Source organism: Oculina patagonica, chromosome 5 (genome assembly GCF_052425735.1).
Source record: "Oculina patagonica isolate OP01 chromosome 5, crgOcupat, whole genome shotgun sequence".
In the NCBI taxonomy this organism is placed as follows: domain Eukaryota; kingdom Metazoa; phylum Cnidaria; class Anthozoa; order Scleractinia; family Oculinidae; genus Oculina; species Oculina patagonica.
In genome coordinates this window covers 1,664,556-1,680,626 of record NC_135762.1, presented here as the reverse complement: position 1 = coordinate 1,680,626, position 16,071 = coordinate 1,664,556, and the positions used below count along the sequence as shown (strand labels likewise).

The following is a 16,071-nucleotide window of genomic DNA, read 5'->3' as shown; positions in this document are numbered from 1 at the left end:
CGAACTGGACTCCACTCAGTCCTATTACCATTATTAATAGTAATAATAATAATAGTAATAATAATAATCAGTAATAATAATAATAATAATAATAGTAATAATAGTACTAATTACTCAGGATGACCCTTCAGTACCGTACGCACTGTTATTAAATAAAATTACTGAATATATATAATAACATTCGTATAAAAAGGGAATCATGACAGTCAATACCTTTCAACAAATTTAAGCAATAATTAGGCCATCCCAATAAAATGTTTCGTTTCCCATCGCCCGACCGACCCATTTTTTTCGAAAAGGAAAAAAAAATCCAGATTCACTAGTTAAAGAAGCAAGTACTTCAATTTACAAGCACACGATCTTGTTTTATTAACAACGATTGTTATATGATGTCTTTGTCTTTAATAAACATCGATACTACGTTATTTAAAGACTGTTTAGACATTTGATAAGGAATAACGAACGAAAAGACCACGTTTTCGAGTTGACTTTGTAATCAGGCTTTCTTACTTAGCAGCCCGAGCCCGGCCTTCTCTTTTGTTTTTTTTTTGCCCGACCGACCGACCCATCATCACAAAAGACGCTTGCAATTGGGATGGCCTTACCTCCTTTTTGTTGAAACGACTTTGATGGTGATTATTACTTAATTGCATAAAAGGAGCTCTGTGAACGGCTACGATTACGAAATATAAAATGTAAGGCGATTTTGGGCGATTTTGAGCGACTTTAGGCAATTTTAGGTGACCTTTTAGGCAATTTTAGGTGACCTTTTAGGCAATTTTAGGTGACCGACCCAAGTACAGTTGTTGTATACATGTACATGGGAATCATCCTGGTACACCATAAAGCATTGTTACAGAAAAAATCCATACTTTTGAGCGACTTTGGGCGACTTAAGGCGACTTTAGGCGATTTGGGGTCCCAGAGTAGGCCTCGGTTTGTACCAGTTTGCATGGAGATTCTGTTAAAGTTGACGATACTACATGAATAAAGCTGAACTTGACACCGAGAGATGGCCCAGTAATTCTTTCACTATATCAAGTCGCCTTATATTAGACTCTTTAAGTGTTTTACAAAAATCGTACACAGTTAGATACGGGCTGTGCGATTCGAGGTATTCCAGTGTTTTTCTGCCTGCCTCTGGATCGTCCTGAAGGCACCTGATGTTGAGCTGCTCCATCCCATACTTGAAGGCAACTTGCTTCCACCCCCCAAGGCCATGCCTTTTCTGTGTGAGAAGGGTTTCAATCCTGTCTTGAGTATTGGGGTCTATTTCATTAAGATATTTGTATCCTGAAAAATGTAGAAGACGATATCAGTATAATTTTAAACTTTAGGAAATTTCTTGCCCTTTCTTGCCCAACCTCCTTACCCTGGTCCAAGAGGTTTTCTCAAATCAGATTGAGAAAAAGAAGAAAACATAACTAAGAAAACTCTGGAACTACATGCTTTGAAAGCTGGAGTCAAGGGCCGGCCTGTTTAGCCACTAGCTAGGCAGTACTTTTATGACTCAGATACTCACTTGTTCCATCACGAGGTGTAACATCTAATTCTGCGGAGTCTGATTCCAATTTGTCACTGGAACTATTTTTGCAACTCGCATGACATTTATAACAGCCAAAGTCAGGCAGGGTTACAGACTTCAAAAGTAGGACGGACTTGTTCTTTCCATGTAGCTTTGTGTCATCTTTAAACCACTGATAGATGATTTTGCTGTTATCTTGAGAATTGCATTTAAATACCAGCTCCACTTTTGAACCTTCTTTTGTGACTTTGGACGATGGTTCCTCTATTATCTGTATTTTTTCTGTAGCAAATTCATTATGTGAATAAATGATTACTGGAATCGCGACTTGAATGAATTAAATTATGAAGAAGCGTTTTCAAATCGGAATTACTCGGGGAATATAATTTCTGAGCCCCAAAGTCACCATTCCACTTATCACTAATTCACATTTATCATTTCGACATATTGAGTCTTGTACATGTGTAGCTACGGCAGGACTAGCCTGTTCCAGGCTCTCGGTAGTTATGGGAAAGCGAATAACGCGCGCGCGCCTCCCTCGTTTTTTTTTTCTCGCTCGCCCGCGTTTTTCGCTTTCCCCTTCAACTACCGAGAGCCTGCCGGAAACAGGCTACGGCAGGAAATGTGTCACACACACTTAGGAACGTAGTTTACGACTTTGGAAAAGCGTCCAGCCGGTATATCGAAGATCGTGGGTTCGACTTTCTTTGGGCGTTCTGAAATTTTATATTCTAAGTAATTTCGATTTGAAAACTCGTCCTCATTTATTTCATCCAAGTTGCTATTTCACTTATCATCGTAACTGAATCTCTTTGCTCGCACAATCAACGTGAGAACAGCTCACACTTGTGGACACTCCTCGTGGCCCATTTGCCATTCTGCTGACCCAAGAATCTGACTGGTTCCATTGTTATGGGACAATTCTATTTAATTTTGCCAGTATAAATATATTTTTAGTTTAGGCTTATATTTCAATTTTATCTTGTTAGGCGGCAGAATCAAAAGGAAATAATTCTAAGTTTCCACGGGAAACACTCCAACCTTCCTTCTAAACTAAAGATAAGCGGTAAAGCTAACTATTATTTTAATATCGTATCACCCTAATAATATCAACAGGGATAATGGAATTGAAATTGGATGGATGCCCACGATCAAAAAACACAACAACAGGAAAACTGTACGACAGCGGACCGCTGAGGGAATAACAGGACAGAGAAACAGCGAGGATCGAAATGCACCAATTAAAGCTGTTGAAAACCAACCAATCACAGCGCGGCAGCGTGCTTTATAAGTTCACGCACAACCAGTCGACCTTATCGCCTGATGAAGACTAGCAATGTGCAGTCGAAACGTCGCGATCTCCATCACACGTGACTACGTCGTGAGACAAGCGAAAAATACTTTATTATTATTATTTTAATCTTGACATAACTTTTCACAACTACCAAATCTGCCTCTATTCCTAGCTAATTAAGCATTCTTTCTGTTAACCAATGGAGCTTGCAAACGCGTCTTAAATAATTACTGGACATTGCTTAGCTACACTCAAGCGTTTCTTGTTGGTTTTGCTGTAGTTAATTCGCACTTGCAGTTTGTTGTTCTGCCTAGTTTAACATTGATGTAATTGCCTTAGACAACCTCCAGATCCTGTGAATTAGCTGATAAAAAGAGCAACATCGTGAGATTAAAGGAAGGAGTTTGACTCAGTCTTACGAGTAAAACGACTGCAGAAGTTTGAATTCCAAGAAAGATACCTAAGTTCTGGCGGTACCTTCCGTGCAAGCGAGTTCAGACCGAGAGCTTCTCTGTGCCAGTACACTATCTTCAAGATGTCTATTGAATTTTGCTGATAGAACACGATCCCACTCCCCTTGCTTTGAAAGGTAAAATGAATCAGTCTTCACTTTTGGTTAAAAATAACTAAAACTATAGGTTTTGGACTGCTGTCCTTTAAAGTATCTATTTAAAGTCAGCTTGCCCTAGCTGCCTGTTCACTGAAAACTCGGTCTCGTAGTCTTATTGCCAATATAAATAGAAAGTCAGGATTTCAGTTAAAAACGCTCGCTTGCGCCATGAAAAAAAATTTGAGATCAAAAGCGCGCGCGCGATAAGAGCGCGCGACACCCTAAAGATAGCGAAAATCTGAATTCAGACCATGTGGCTGACTGGTGCCCAGCTGGAAAATAAGGCGCATTTCCTGGCGTTTGCGGAGTTTATTTCCGCCGCAGGGCATGACGCCTCGGACTTGTGCGTCTTGCAGGCGTGTCCGTTTGCATTAAAATGCTCTGCGACAGGAAATCCTGGCAGGTTCTTGAATGCTGCGGAGATGCTGGTTTATATTTTTATTATTATTGCATTAATGTAATTATGTGTTGCAATTGAGGACAATCATTAAGGTGGGGTTATATTTTTTCCAAAACCGTGAGAATTTCTTACCTTTCTCTTCATCTTCATCCTGAAAAAGATAAAAATAGCACGTAAGAGATTGAAGTAAATGAAGAGCACGCATATGTGGTACGAGCAGAAGCGATATAACCACACGGGAGTCCGGTTCATTCAAATATATTTAAACTAGGAAATATTATTTATTATTTATTTATTATAAATATTTATCTTTATTTTAATTATTGCCTCTTCATTTGTATATCTCGATATAGGGTCAGTTTCCATGTATTTTACAATCGGGATTTGCATGCGTCATTAATTGGACTAACGTCTTTGTAGTGTTATTACAAGGGCAGAAAAACACTTTCAAAATGTAATAACTAAAGCTTTCTTCCTTTTTCTTTTTTGTGCCCTTGTAAGTTATCCAATTTTGCCATGTTGCAATGCCATCCTGCAGCAATGTCTCGAAATGGAAAAATCGACAAAACTATCGCCTTTCTGCATGGTTACCAATTGACATTTTGAGCATAGTAAAAAATCGTCAAATATTCCAAAGGATTTGACTCTGACATTGGAATTTACTGAAAACTAGCCATGGTTTATGGCAATTCCTGACTTTAATTTGATTGGTTTACAGGCCATGCTCATATACCAAGAATCAAATATGCAAGGTGTGTGCGTTAGCGAGAACAGCTGGGGAGCTCAAATATTGCAATTCCTTGGGAGTTTTGATAAAACAATTATTCCAATTTCGCTTGTTGGATATGAGATAGTTACAGCCAACTTAGCGCTATCTACCATCTCATATCCAACGCGCGCTCATGGAACAATTATTAAGTATTGATCTGTTTCCCTTTTGTTTATGGGGATTCCTATATTCATCGCTCTATTTGCACACAACTGCTATAGAGCAAGGCTGAATTGAATTTTCGAGCATTTAAAATTATCTGAGGTATTATAATTACAGTATGCGTAGCAAATATTTTCTTAATGGTGACGCATGGGAACATATTTTTCCTTTGTGTTGTCCTCAGCTGCAGATCGGTCAATTTGAATTTAAATTTGAATTTGAGTGCCGTTCACCCGTGTATGGTTGGAATGTTGAATTGTTAATACACAAGGAATTAACATTAACACATGCGAATTTACCTTTCGGGCATCCCAATAAACTGAGCTGCTTTTTGAGCTTTGTCTTGAGCTGTGTTTTGATCTTCGAAAGGTAAGACCTGAAGTAAAGATAAAGATCTCAACCATGTACACAATAGATGACCACTTAAAGCTTCAATATTCGCAAGCGTATCAGTGGATAATAAGTTTAGTAAAGAGGGGGAAAGTTTCCATTCGTTCAGTTTTCATTTTTTGGAAATGTTACATGGAGCCCGCTTTCTTTGACAAGCAATGAACTGGTCCAAAGGTCACACACAAAGCGTGTACGGAGCGACGACCGTACTTTATCAACTACTAATATGAATCTAACACAAAACATAAACACCTTTTATACGCAAACTTAGACGTGTAAAATATAACAGAAATTAAATTCAAATAACTGCTTTACTGACTTAAACTGTGCATTAACGCTCCGCTGCCGTCTGCCATTTTAACGTTTACGCACCTTGCTCAAAATCGGTACAATTGCCGTAGTTATTGCTTGCATATCCTGCAGAGATAGTAAATAAAACAATTTTTATTTAAAAACATGCGTTTAATTTTTCTCTTTTAACGAGATATTTTTTTTGTAATGACCATAATTGTAGCCATATTTCAACTAATTATCATACCCTCACAATTAATCCTATAATCAATGCCTAATGTTACCAATATGTTACCGAAGTAGGACAGCACCAAATTAGACAGTCCGCGCGACATGTTCATCACGTGCATTGCTTACCCATTGCTTTTACGTATACTTAGCTATAGTGCACTGAGTCCTTTCTTGGCGTTGAAGAACAATGCCCGCTGCATCACGCGTGTTATGTATAGTGTTACTTCAGCAATTCGTCAGAAATAAAATTCTTCAAAAGCGCATCCATTAAAGTGGATTAGCTGATCAAAGGCCATGTCCACTGTTCTTATATCTTGCGATACCACTGGTATCAAACCTGATATCACCGGATTTTTTTGGCCATATTTGGGTACGGTAAATAATTATGAGGAAAGAAAAATCTTGATAAATAATGATTTCTTAAAGACTAAACAAGCAAAGATTAACGTTAAAATCCGACGTTTCAGCGTCATCGTGACACCATTCTCAAGGCAAAGTGAATAAAACAGTAACCCATTTTCAGTGTGAATACAGCCAAACATTGCCCGGTCGAAGCTAAGATATGGGTGGCAATATTTGGCTTAGACATGCAGGCGATTGCACGACAGAGATATGAGAAAAAGGTCAGTACATGTCGCCAGAGGGGACACAGGTCGGTAAAAGATTGGACATAACTTACAAACGGTTGATGTGACTACAGCAAATTACTCATAATTCTATGATAAAATTGTCGAATGAAAACGGTAGATTCCGTGCTCATTACTCGCAGTACAAGTAATGAGCACCCGTGTTGTATTTTAGTCTTGATCCAGAAAAGGACACTTCTTCGGTCCAGTTTCAAGTAAGGTTTCCTGGCATGCAGAGACAGTATTAAAGACCTCCTGTACATAGCTTTCTTCGGAAGCCTAAACTCGTCACCCAAAAGTTTTAAATTTCCAACTTTGCTTGATTCCTATAACCGAGATAATCGATCGAAGACCTTGGGACACACGACAAAATGCCAACTGGTGACAATTTTCTGACGGACCCCAACTTCCCATAGCAATGTTTGACTTTAATAACATTGGGCCTCGCTCCAACAACATAAAAATTGTTTCGGGGGTGGGGAGGGGGAGGTGAAGACAGAGACAAATTGTATGCAAAAAGGTGAAGTGTCCCAAGACTATTGGCTGGGATTGTAGTCTCCCCTACTCTCTATTTCCATGCCTTTTCACTGCTTTAAGTGCATAATATGTAATTAATATATATATAATATGTATTTATAACAGAAGATGAACAAATCAACAAAAATCGCTGCGTTCTTTTTACTAACCAATGCTGGAATGTGACATTCTGTTGCGTGCAATCAAATTCATACTGCCTGTATCATAAAAGACGTCTTCCTCGGAATCAGAATCATTGCCATAGTAAGAGTTTACAGGTGTTCCTGCAGGTAAATTTCAAAAACGTGTTTCACTTTTTTCAATGACAAAAATCTAACGGTCATACTTGTAGTCATATTGTAAACTATTCGCAGTGGAGAAGATAAAATAAATAAATGATAATGTGTTTTATAGTGGTCATGCACTTAGCTTCGAGATAGCTAGTTTGCAGGAATTCCACTAAAACAGAGGAAACAAATACTTGAAATGAATATAGCTAAAGGTTAAAAATCTCCACTGACAGGAGCAAAGATCCAATCAGTCCTATACATATCAATAAACAGTGAGGATAAGTTCCTACAAGTTTCCTTTAGTACAGTTATTTATGGAACAGAAATTGATACAAAATCAAGTCAAAATACTAATGGAATGTAAAATTATACGAATCGTACCATTTTTTATTTAACACAAAAATGTAAACGTTAAAGAAGTATGTCAAAAATGGCAATTTTTGGCAAACAGGGATGTAATTATGACGCTGTCATGGCTACATAAAAAAAAATTATGGACACATAGCTGACATATCTAAATTTTCATGTGGAATGAGTAAACAGCAGTTGAAAGTTCCAGTATCATAGAGCGAGTTCTCTTTTCAAAATTACGAAAAAACCCTCAAGGACTCCCAGGGGGAGGGGGGGGGGGGCGGTGGTATCCTCCTCCCCTTTTGTACTTCCGAGGGTTATTCATGCAGTCCACATCTATTATTTTAAACCACCTCTCTCATAATCGTTTATTACTGTGACACGCGAGTTACTTCATCTTTTCCTTTCTATAAGAACTTGAACGGCAATTGATTCAGCTCGTTCACAACTTCTTTTGGTGTAGGTAGTAATGAGAATTCGTAGACAAACTTTGGGATCAGAAAAGATTTGATTATTGTCTCTTTATCGTTGAGAGATTGGCCTCTTGAGCACCAAATATTTATTGTTACAGCTATCTAGTCTTTCAATGAAAATATTTTATTTTAGAAGTTTCTGATCGTATGTGAAGTATACACCTTTGTGTATACTTCACATACGAACATACATATTCGCTGTCCACTAACAAAGAACAATTTATATACATTTCGCCGATAAAAGGTTAGAAATAAAACTTAAGGTAAAAGCTGTTAAAATTGATGCTAAACGTTTTCGATCTGTTCGATCATCATCAGAGTGAAAAAAATCTGCATACGCTCATCGTTCTTAGGGCCTGTTTATATGGAAGAGATTTGTCCCTGGTAGGAGGGGTACCCTCTCCCCCGAGCTATCTTTTGCCGAGCGTTTATATGAAAAAGTTGTCCCTGTTGACTGAGCCAAAACTTGGCCCTCTCGGTTTAAAAGACTGTCGAGAGTTGTCTGCTTTTTCTAAAATCAGGAAAGCTGAAACATCGACCACGACCATTTTTTGGACAAATTTACCTCCGACTTCGATTTCAATGTATCTGCAATTTTTTTTGGTCGACTGCAGCGTTTGCGCATGCTCTGTATCTGTCAACTTGTCCCTGGTAGGCGAGGCGAAAATAACCAAACTGTTTATATGGAAAAAAGGTTGGCTCGCTCCCCAGGGTCACCCTATCTTCAAAGCGAGTGACCCTCCACCCAGGGTCACCCTGCCCCCCGAGCCAACTTTGCAATTTCTCATATAAACAGTTCGCAGCTATTTATAAAGAAACGTATGAAAAGCTCTCTCGCCCGGGGTGGCTCGGTATGGAGGGTAACCCTCCTACCAGGGACCTGACTCCCCTCTATATAAACAGGCCCTAATAGTTCAGGCAACACCAGTTATGTAATACCTGTTCCCATTGGGAACAAGGTGAGGTCCAGTGATTGCACTTGTTTGTTTAGTTCAGGGTGGTAGCGTGCAATGTAGGAAGCTTCTTTTATTCTTCTTTTTAACCATGAGTGGGCAGTGGTTAAAACATTCCACGTGAACTTGTGATTAGGGTGTTTTCTGATGTGCTTGGCTGGATCTGACTGCTTATTGACATCTGAATGTTCGTAGCCACCAATTGGCAAGCAGAAGTCAAAGCCATCAAACATTCATTCATCAAAGCAGGATACCCCACGAAATTGGGGTGTGAAGTCATCCGTGATTTTGAAAACCCAAAAAGCGCGACGAATCAATAATTACTGTCCACTGGTTCGATGAAAGACCTAAACTTGGAATTCGTATCCCTTTCTGCAGAACAAATGAAGTAAAAAGTAGAACATTCTTAAAGAAGCCTAACATGTACACCAAATGGAGGTTTAACTTCTTCATACTGAGGCAAACACGCAAGACGGAATCAATCTTCAAGTTAAAAGACAAAATCACACACCCGTCACACGTCATCTACAAAGGCAAGTGTAATTGTGGAGTAACATACATTGGCGAAACAGCACGCAACCTCGAGGTTCGTGTTAACGAACATTCAGATGTTAATAAGCAGTCAGAGCCAGCCAAGCACATCAGAAAACACCCTAATCACAAGTTCACGTGGAATGTTTTAACCACTGCCCACTCATGGTTAAAAAAAAGAATAAAAGAAGCATTCTATATTGCACGCTACCACCCTGAACTAAACAAACAAGTGCAATCACTGGACCTCACCTTGCAATTGTTCCCAATGGGAACAGGTATTACATAACTGGTGTTACCTGAACTATAAGAACGATAAGCGTATGCAGATTTTTTCACTCTGATCGATGATGATCGAACAGATCGAAAACGTTTAGCATCAATTTTAACAGCTTTTACCTTAAGTTTTATTTTTAAAGAACAATTTATTTTCCAATATCCAGGACCTTTCAGCTCCTTTTTTTCTGTTTTGTTCTTATTGCAGGAATTTAATATATTTGTAGATTTCACCAAATCATTCAAATTGTTCGATATCAACCAGAAATCAAGATGACAAAATATTCTTGGAGATGAAAATTGACTCCAGGTAAAACTCCTTGTTTCTGGGTTTTTGATTCTCCATATATCAACCAAATCCAGCAATAAAATACCTTCATACTAACCTTTTTGTTCTTCCAATTGAAGGTTTGTTGCTTCATCACAGGACCATTTCTTTTTCTTTTTCTTTTTTGACTTCGTTGAACCAAAAATACCTGAAAGGCAATAAAAATGCTTAACCTTTTAAGGCCTGAAAATATGAAAGTTGCAAATAAAAGATAAAAAAATCAAAAATTAGGGACCGGACATTATTTATCGCCTGCGGGGGGGGGGGGGGGGGAGCGCGGAGGATTTTGTGATAAATATGGTGAAATTTAGGTGATCACCCCTTTAAACGTTATTCCATGAAGTGACCCTCATGTTAAACAAACATGCTATTTTACAATGTTTCAGTTATCAAGAGTTATGGTTCACAATTTAGAATTCACCTGTCATGTTCAAAGATGAATATAAGCTAAGCACGTTTTAAAGGATAAATATAGACGTGTTAACACAAAACGTTCTCGATATAAATTGAAATGTGCATATTCCCCAGTATGACAGTTTCCGTTTTATAAATAAAGTTGTGTTAGAACAAATTGAGACCGCAAATGCAATCATCTCCCAGTAGAAAAGGCGCGTTCATTTTGTATGCTCTTAAACTTGCATTATTCAAACAGATTTGAGTGGTCCTGCATCTGAATCCTTCCAAAATCTTTAGTGTTTCCCTCTTTTGGGCTCTCGCTTACGACTGATCCCCCCCTTCTGTCCCCCTTCCCCCCCAGGCGATAAATAATGACCGGTCCCTTAGAAAGAGTGTCAAAAAAACGTTTTGAGCAGAAACGTTTTGGGCATTATAGCATCAGTGTTCGTATTAAACGTAAGGCCGGCTATTACACAGCAATTTGAATCTGTAAATGTGTCCAGGAAAGGAGTGTAGCGCGTATAAGTCACAGGAAATTAAACTGGCTACTCGGCTGGACAATTCCAAACCTTTCAACATCTGACAAGATCTGTTTAATCTTCTGCTGCTTCTGGTGGTTGTTAGATGCCGCACATGCTTGGGCCCTCTGATTGCAGAAAGTGCTGGGCAGCAGATCTAGATCACAGACTGGAAAGCCAGTAGCGCTATTTTGAACACTTCTCAACCCGGATAGCTTTGATATCGTAATTGCTCCGAGAATTCATGTTCACCTTCGAATTCCTTTTTTTTTTTTGTGAAATTGTAGGAAACCTTTACAAAATAAGATACCGGTCAGCTTTTCACTGTAAGTAAGTTTACCCAGGAGTCCTGAGTTTACCTCACCTCTCAGACATGAGAATAGCGGGCGTTCAGATGTTTTCCTATTTTCCTCATGCTCACCACGGTCCTTTATGGCTAAAAATGTACCAAACACAACAACATGTAAAAACAAGCAAGCAAGCAAACAAACGAACAATCATAAAAACATTAAATCCAAGCAATATAGAACATTTCGTAGATTTTTTGGTTTTCATGGTTTCAGTGTACGCCGTATCACTGACCCTAAAAATTATTTCAATAAGCAGGATGGTGACTTTTAGTTTTATTAACTACCGCTTGTTCAAAACTGAACTGAGAACAGTTGACTGCAGATCTTAACTTTGGCACTTATTGACAAGTAACTCTGACTGTCCTGCAAGCAAAGACTTCTCAGTGAACCCAGCAGGGAATAAACGTACGGGTATATGTACTCCATTAGGTTATTTTTAAAGATTAATGCTTCGTGCCCTCAAGTTTAATTGAAGGTAGTCAGGTAGGCCTTACCTCTTGTCTTTTCCAGTTCCCCATGCATTTCTGTGGTTTGTGTGGAATTCTCCAATTTTCTAATTGGGTCATCTGTATTCTTTTCCATGGATCCTTAAGTTTACAAAAACAAAGATTTATAAAGATGAAACTAGTATTAGAAGTCGCATAAAACGTACCCTGGCGGCGCGGCGCGCCCCGGCCCGGTACCAGGGTATTTTTCTCGCGTGCGCTGGGTTACTCTTCGGCACAATAGAGACATGACCGAAACCGGAAATCGCGCAAGAAAAACCTCTGGCACCCAGGGTACATAAAACGAGCTAACAGTTTTTTTTTAATACTTGGCTGCTTTTTTCAGGGCCAGAGAATTATTTTGCTTTAGTCGGTCGACTTTAAAACTCTTTTTACTGGATTCTGCAGTGAGGAAATACAGATCAATGGAGTGCTTGTTTCGCCACTTTAAAGTTTTCAACACCGTCTTTTCATTTCTGACTGATCCATTTTGTCCAACGACGACTTTTTTATGATTGACAAAGTTACATGACAATGGTCTGAAAATGGCCTATTTTGGCCGCACCCTAAATCGGGCCCGGCTTTTAAATTCAACACCAAGACAGCGTCGAAAATGATGACTACTAATGCAACAGAAAAATGAGCAATCCTTAAAATATCGAAAGATGAAACCAGTTCTTAAATATCCCATCACCTAGTTTAGGCTTAAACACCTAATTTCCCTTTCATTTGATTTCATTTAAAAATTAATTTTTGATAAATTTTACTTTATAGATAATGAAGCGAGTTACCTGGCGAGTACTCGTAAAATTAGAAAATAATACAATTTCACTTTCATTTTCTCAACATTCGTACTTGACAAAATACTCTTGAAATTGAATCAAGGTTGCTACTTGATTACCCATACTAATACATTTAATTCAATAACCATATTCCAGCCTATGTCGATGGATTTCACAAAGCAAATAAAATGGTAGACCATTTTAATAAAAAAAGCCTAGCAGTGGAGCAGATTATACCTCTAAGCTCTCCAAGTTCCTCTAAGTGACCCTTTGTGGCTTGCTTGAACTCCTGCAATTCTTTTCTCAGTTTATCTGCATCCTTCTCTGTCGACGCTTCAGATTTGTAAAGACAAAATTAATCATCAATGTGTCACATGTAACAGGTTAACAATTTCTTTTCTATATTTGGGCTCTTAAGGAGGCTCATACCGGTTTCCAGCATTTTCCAGCTCTTGTACTCTGATGGGTCAGTACTACGAATCTTTATCAGTTGCTGCTACAATCACAATATCAAACAAATGTCCAATCATTACTGAACAAGTTGTGGTCATTTTCATTTCGTCGCTGGTAACCATAGCAACAGTGGAATCTGTTTAAAACACCCTTAATTTTCGCCTTAAGTCCTTATAACTCAAAAACGAGCTCCGTGACCCCCTTTTTATGATGGATTAATGATCAGCATGTTAAGATACAACTTTTGGCAAAGTTTTTAAAAAAATCTGTTCTTGGGGTTAGAGCCATCTGAAATTTTCGAAAATTATCTTACGTACCGCACGCCGCATACCCGAGGTTTGTCCGCAAGCCAGCCGGGGATTAACATCATTCATAATCCCTGTAGACATCAGGGGAAAATCCACCCCAACTATTAACCCTATTCAGACCGGGGGGGGGGGGGAGGGCGGCTTTTGAGGCCCGCGCTGACTTTAAACTTTTATAACTTTTTTTAAGATTTAACCAAACGCTGCCAAACTTTCTGAGTTTTCCTAAAATTTATCTGGCAACAAATTGGTAGGGTTGAATGATGTGTCAGAAACTTGACATCACCATTGCAACGGCATTTTGACAGGCATGTTTTCCCAAATTTGTAATTTTGCGTGTTTCTGTTAATAAAAATCAACTTAAATGGCATTATTTTTACATTTTTACGGGTTTAAAGCACATTTTTATTCATTTTGAGTACTTTGCAATGATTTTGGGTGGTTTTCTGGCATTTGGGAAAAATTTTGAAATCCAAGATGGCGGATCCAAGATGGAGGCTGTTTTGACATCATGATGTAATTGTCACGTGATGTGACGTCACCATCCCACGTGACGTATACCAAAAGAAAGAGTTTCGGACGTACAATACACCCTATAAGTTTCATGGTGATTGCTTAAATATTCTGGAAGTTACATAAGGGGGGCAGCCCCCCCCCCCCGGTCTGAGAAGGTCCAAAAAGCCCGGTCTGAATAGGGTTAACCAATCACAGCGCTAGCATATATAAAAATAAATAACAATACCGGTGGAACTTATCAGTTTTCTAGTAGTTCTCCAAGAATATGGTGACTGCAGCAATGTACACTTGCAACTGAACATGCTATGGTATTTTCAAAAAGTACCGTTACCGTTATCTATTTTTTGGCTGGTCTGCAAAGTTGCAATATTGATATTCCGCGAGTAATATATAGGACTCATTAATCGTCTCAATGAGAGGGAAGTCTTACCTCTAAGCTCTTTTAGTTCCTCTAAGTCGCGTTTTGTGGCCTCTAATTCTCTTCTCAGTTCATCTTTATCCTTCTTTGCCGATTCTTCAGATTTGTAATATAAAGACAAAGTCACTCTGAGTGTCTTATGAAATATGCTGAAAATTTCTGTATTTTGTCACGGGGAAATTGTTCCCTGACTTAAATATCTTAACTGGACACTCATTTTTTTGGCAATCGTACTATTATAACTTGACTATACTGGTCATTATTTCCCTAGACTGTTCACTGCCTCTCTATTTTTCAACGAAAAGAACGGCCCACCTGGCCATGTGGAAAGTACAGAATAGGTAGTACCGGGAGTAGTCGCCTTGGAATGGATATTTCTCCAGGCATGTTTTCACTCAGCTAGAGCCTTACTATGGTGCACTTCCCATGGGCGGATCCACGACTTTTCTTAGAGGGGGGTGCACCAATAAACCACATATTTTTTTGCAAAATACCAGTTGTATTAGAAAGCCGCAGGCCATCTCAAGGGGGAGGTGCACTACCCCTGCACCACTCCACTAGATCCGTCCCTACTTCCCTTCCACCATATTTATTCATCCAACAGCTGAACACGTGGAAGTGCTGGCTGGATGATATACATTGGAATTCGCTTTGCGTGACAAAAAAGCTGTGGAATTACGTAGTCTGTAAAGTTAACAAACTGTGTCTGGCTGCCTTTGTGTTACTATTTCTCCACTCTAATTAACATAACTTCATTGTTACAATAAACTTAAACGCAAAGTTTAATTTAGTATCCCACGTGTGTCATAGGAAACTTGGAAGATGTTCTTACCTCTAAGCTCTTTTAGTTCCTCTAAATGACGTTTTATGGCTTGCTTAGATTCCTCCAATTCTTTCCTTAGCTTAACTTTATCCTTCTTCGCCGACGCTTTGATTACATAAAATAACAAAAGGGATTAGAGACAACACTCCTGTTTATTTAACGTAAAATTCTTAAATAACCCCCCCCCCCCCACCAAAAAAATGAGTGAATAAAACAACCCCCCTCCCACCCAAACCTCAGAGGCAAAAATCCTTCCGAAAATGAACCCTCCCATATATAAGCCCATGGGTTTCTATAAACTTGAAACTCTTAAAGAAATATATATGTAGCACATTGATTGCAAGGCTGCGGTACCACAGCAGAAGGGCAACATTTATTGGCACATACTATTAAAATCGCTAGAGTGGTAAAACCGCTGTTAGGAATTTAGACCGGCAGCAGCAGAATTCTTATCACGTGATTAAAACATTGTCACGTTAACAGCACTTATTCATCGGGAAACTCCCGCAACAAAAAGTTTCGTGATTTTTGGAAACTCTCTGCTGCAAAACAGCATGGAACATTTTAAAATTAAACAAAACCTGCTTTTCTTCAAGGTTGAATACAACTCACGAGTTTTTTCAGTCCTGTTGCGTCGATAGGGTCATTATTGTTCCTACAATTTTACCACTCTAATGGACAGAGACATGTAAGGTTTGTTTGAGACGACTGTTGGACTTATTTTGAGCATCATATCGTTATGTTGAAAAAGTTTTTTTTGCATGCTCCAAAACATGCTAGGGTCAAAATATTTAACTAATCACCTCTAAGTTTTTTCATTTCTTCTAAAAGGATCTCTGTGACATCTTTACAGGCACTGTATTCTGACTTTAGTCGAATCAACTCCTTTGTTTTGGCTAAAGTAGTAAATAAATATTTTGTTACGAGTACAATAGTAAGTTAAAGGCAACTGTGACAATACATGTCATTACCTCGCCTTCTACTCTACTCCGACGATTCCCTGATAATC

General features: G+C 38.7%; 1 protein-coding gene across 1 annotated transcript; it reads right to left on the bottom strand.

The window, feature by feature from the left end:
* Positions 1-979: 979 nt before the first annotated feature.
* Positions 980-15,997, bottom strand: LOC144654163 (uncharacterized). The gene is made up of 13 exons (XM_078514255.1): positions 15,866-15,997; positions 15,072-15,167; positions 14,252-14,335; positions 12,785-12,880; positions 11,775-11,867; positions 11,295-11,366; positions 10,075-10,164; positions 6,985-7,098; positions 5,523-5,567; positions 5,060-5,136; positions 3,962-3,980; positions 1,523-1,807; positions 980-1,293 (listed from the first exon to the last, which is right to left on the bottom strand). The coding sequence occupies exons 1-13, from the start codon at positions 15,879-15,881 to the stop codon at positions 980-982; spliced, it is 1,401 nt and encodes a 466-aa protein (XP_078370381.1). The 5' UTR covers positions 15,882-15,997.
* Between the last annotated feature and the right edge of the window lie 74 nt (positions 15,998-16,071).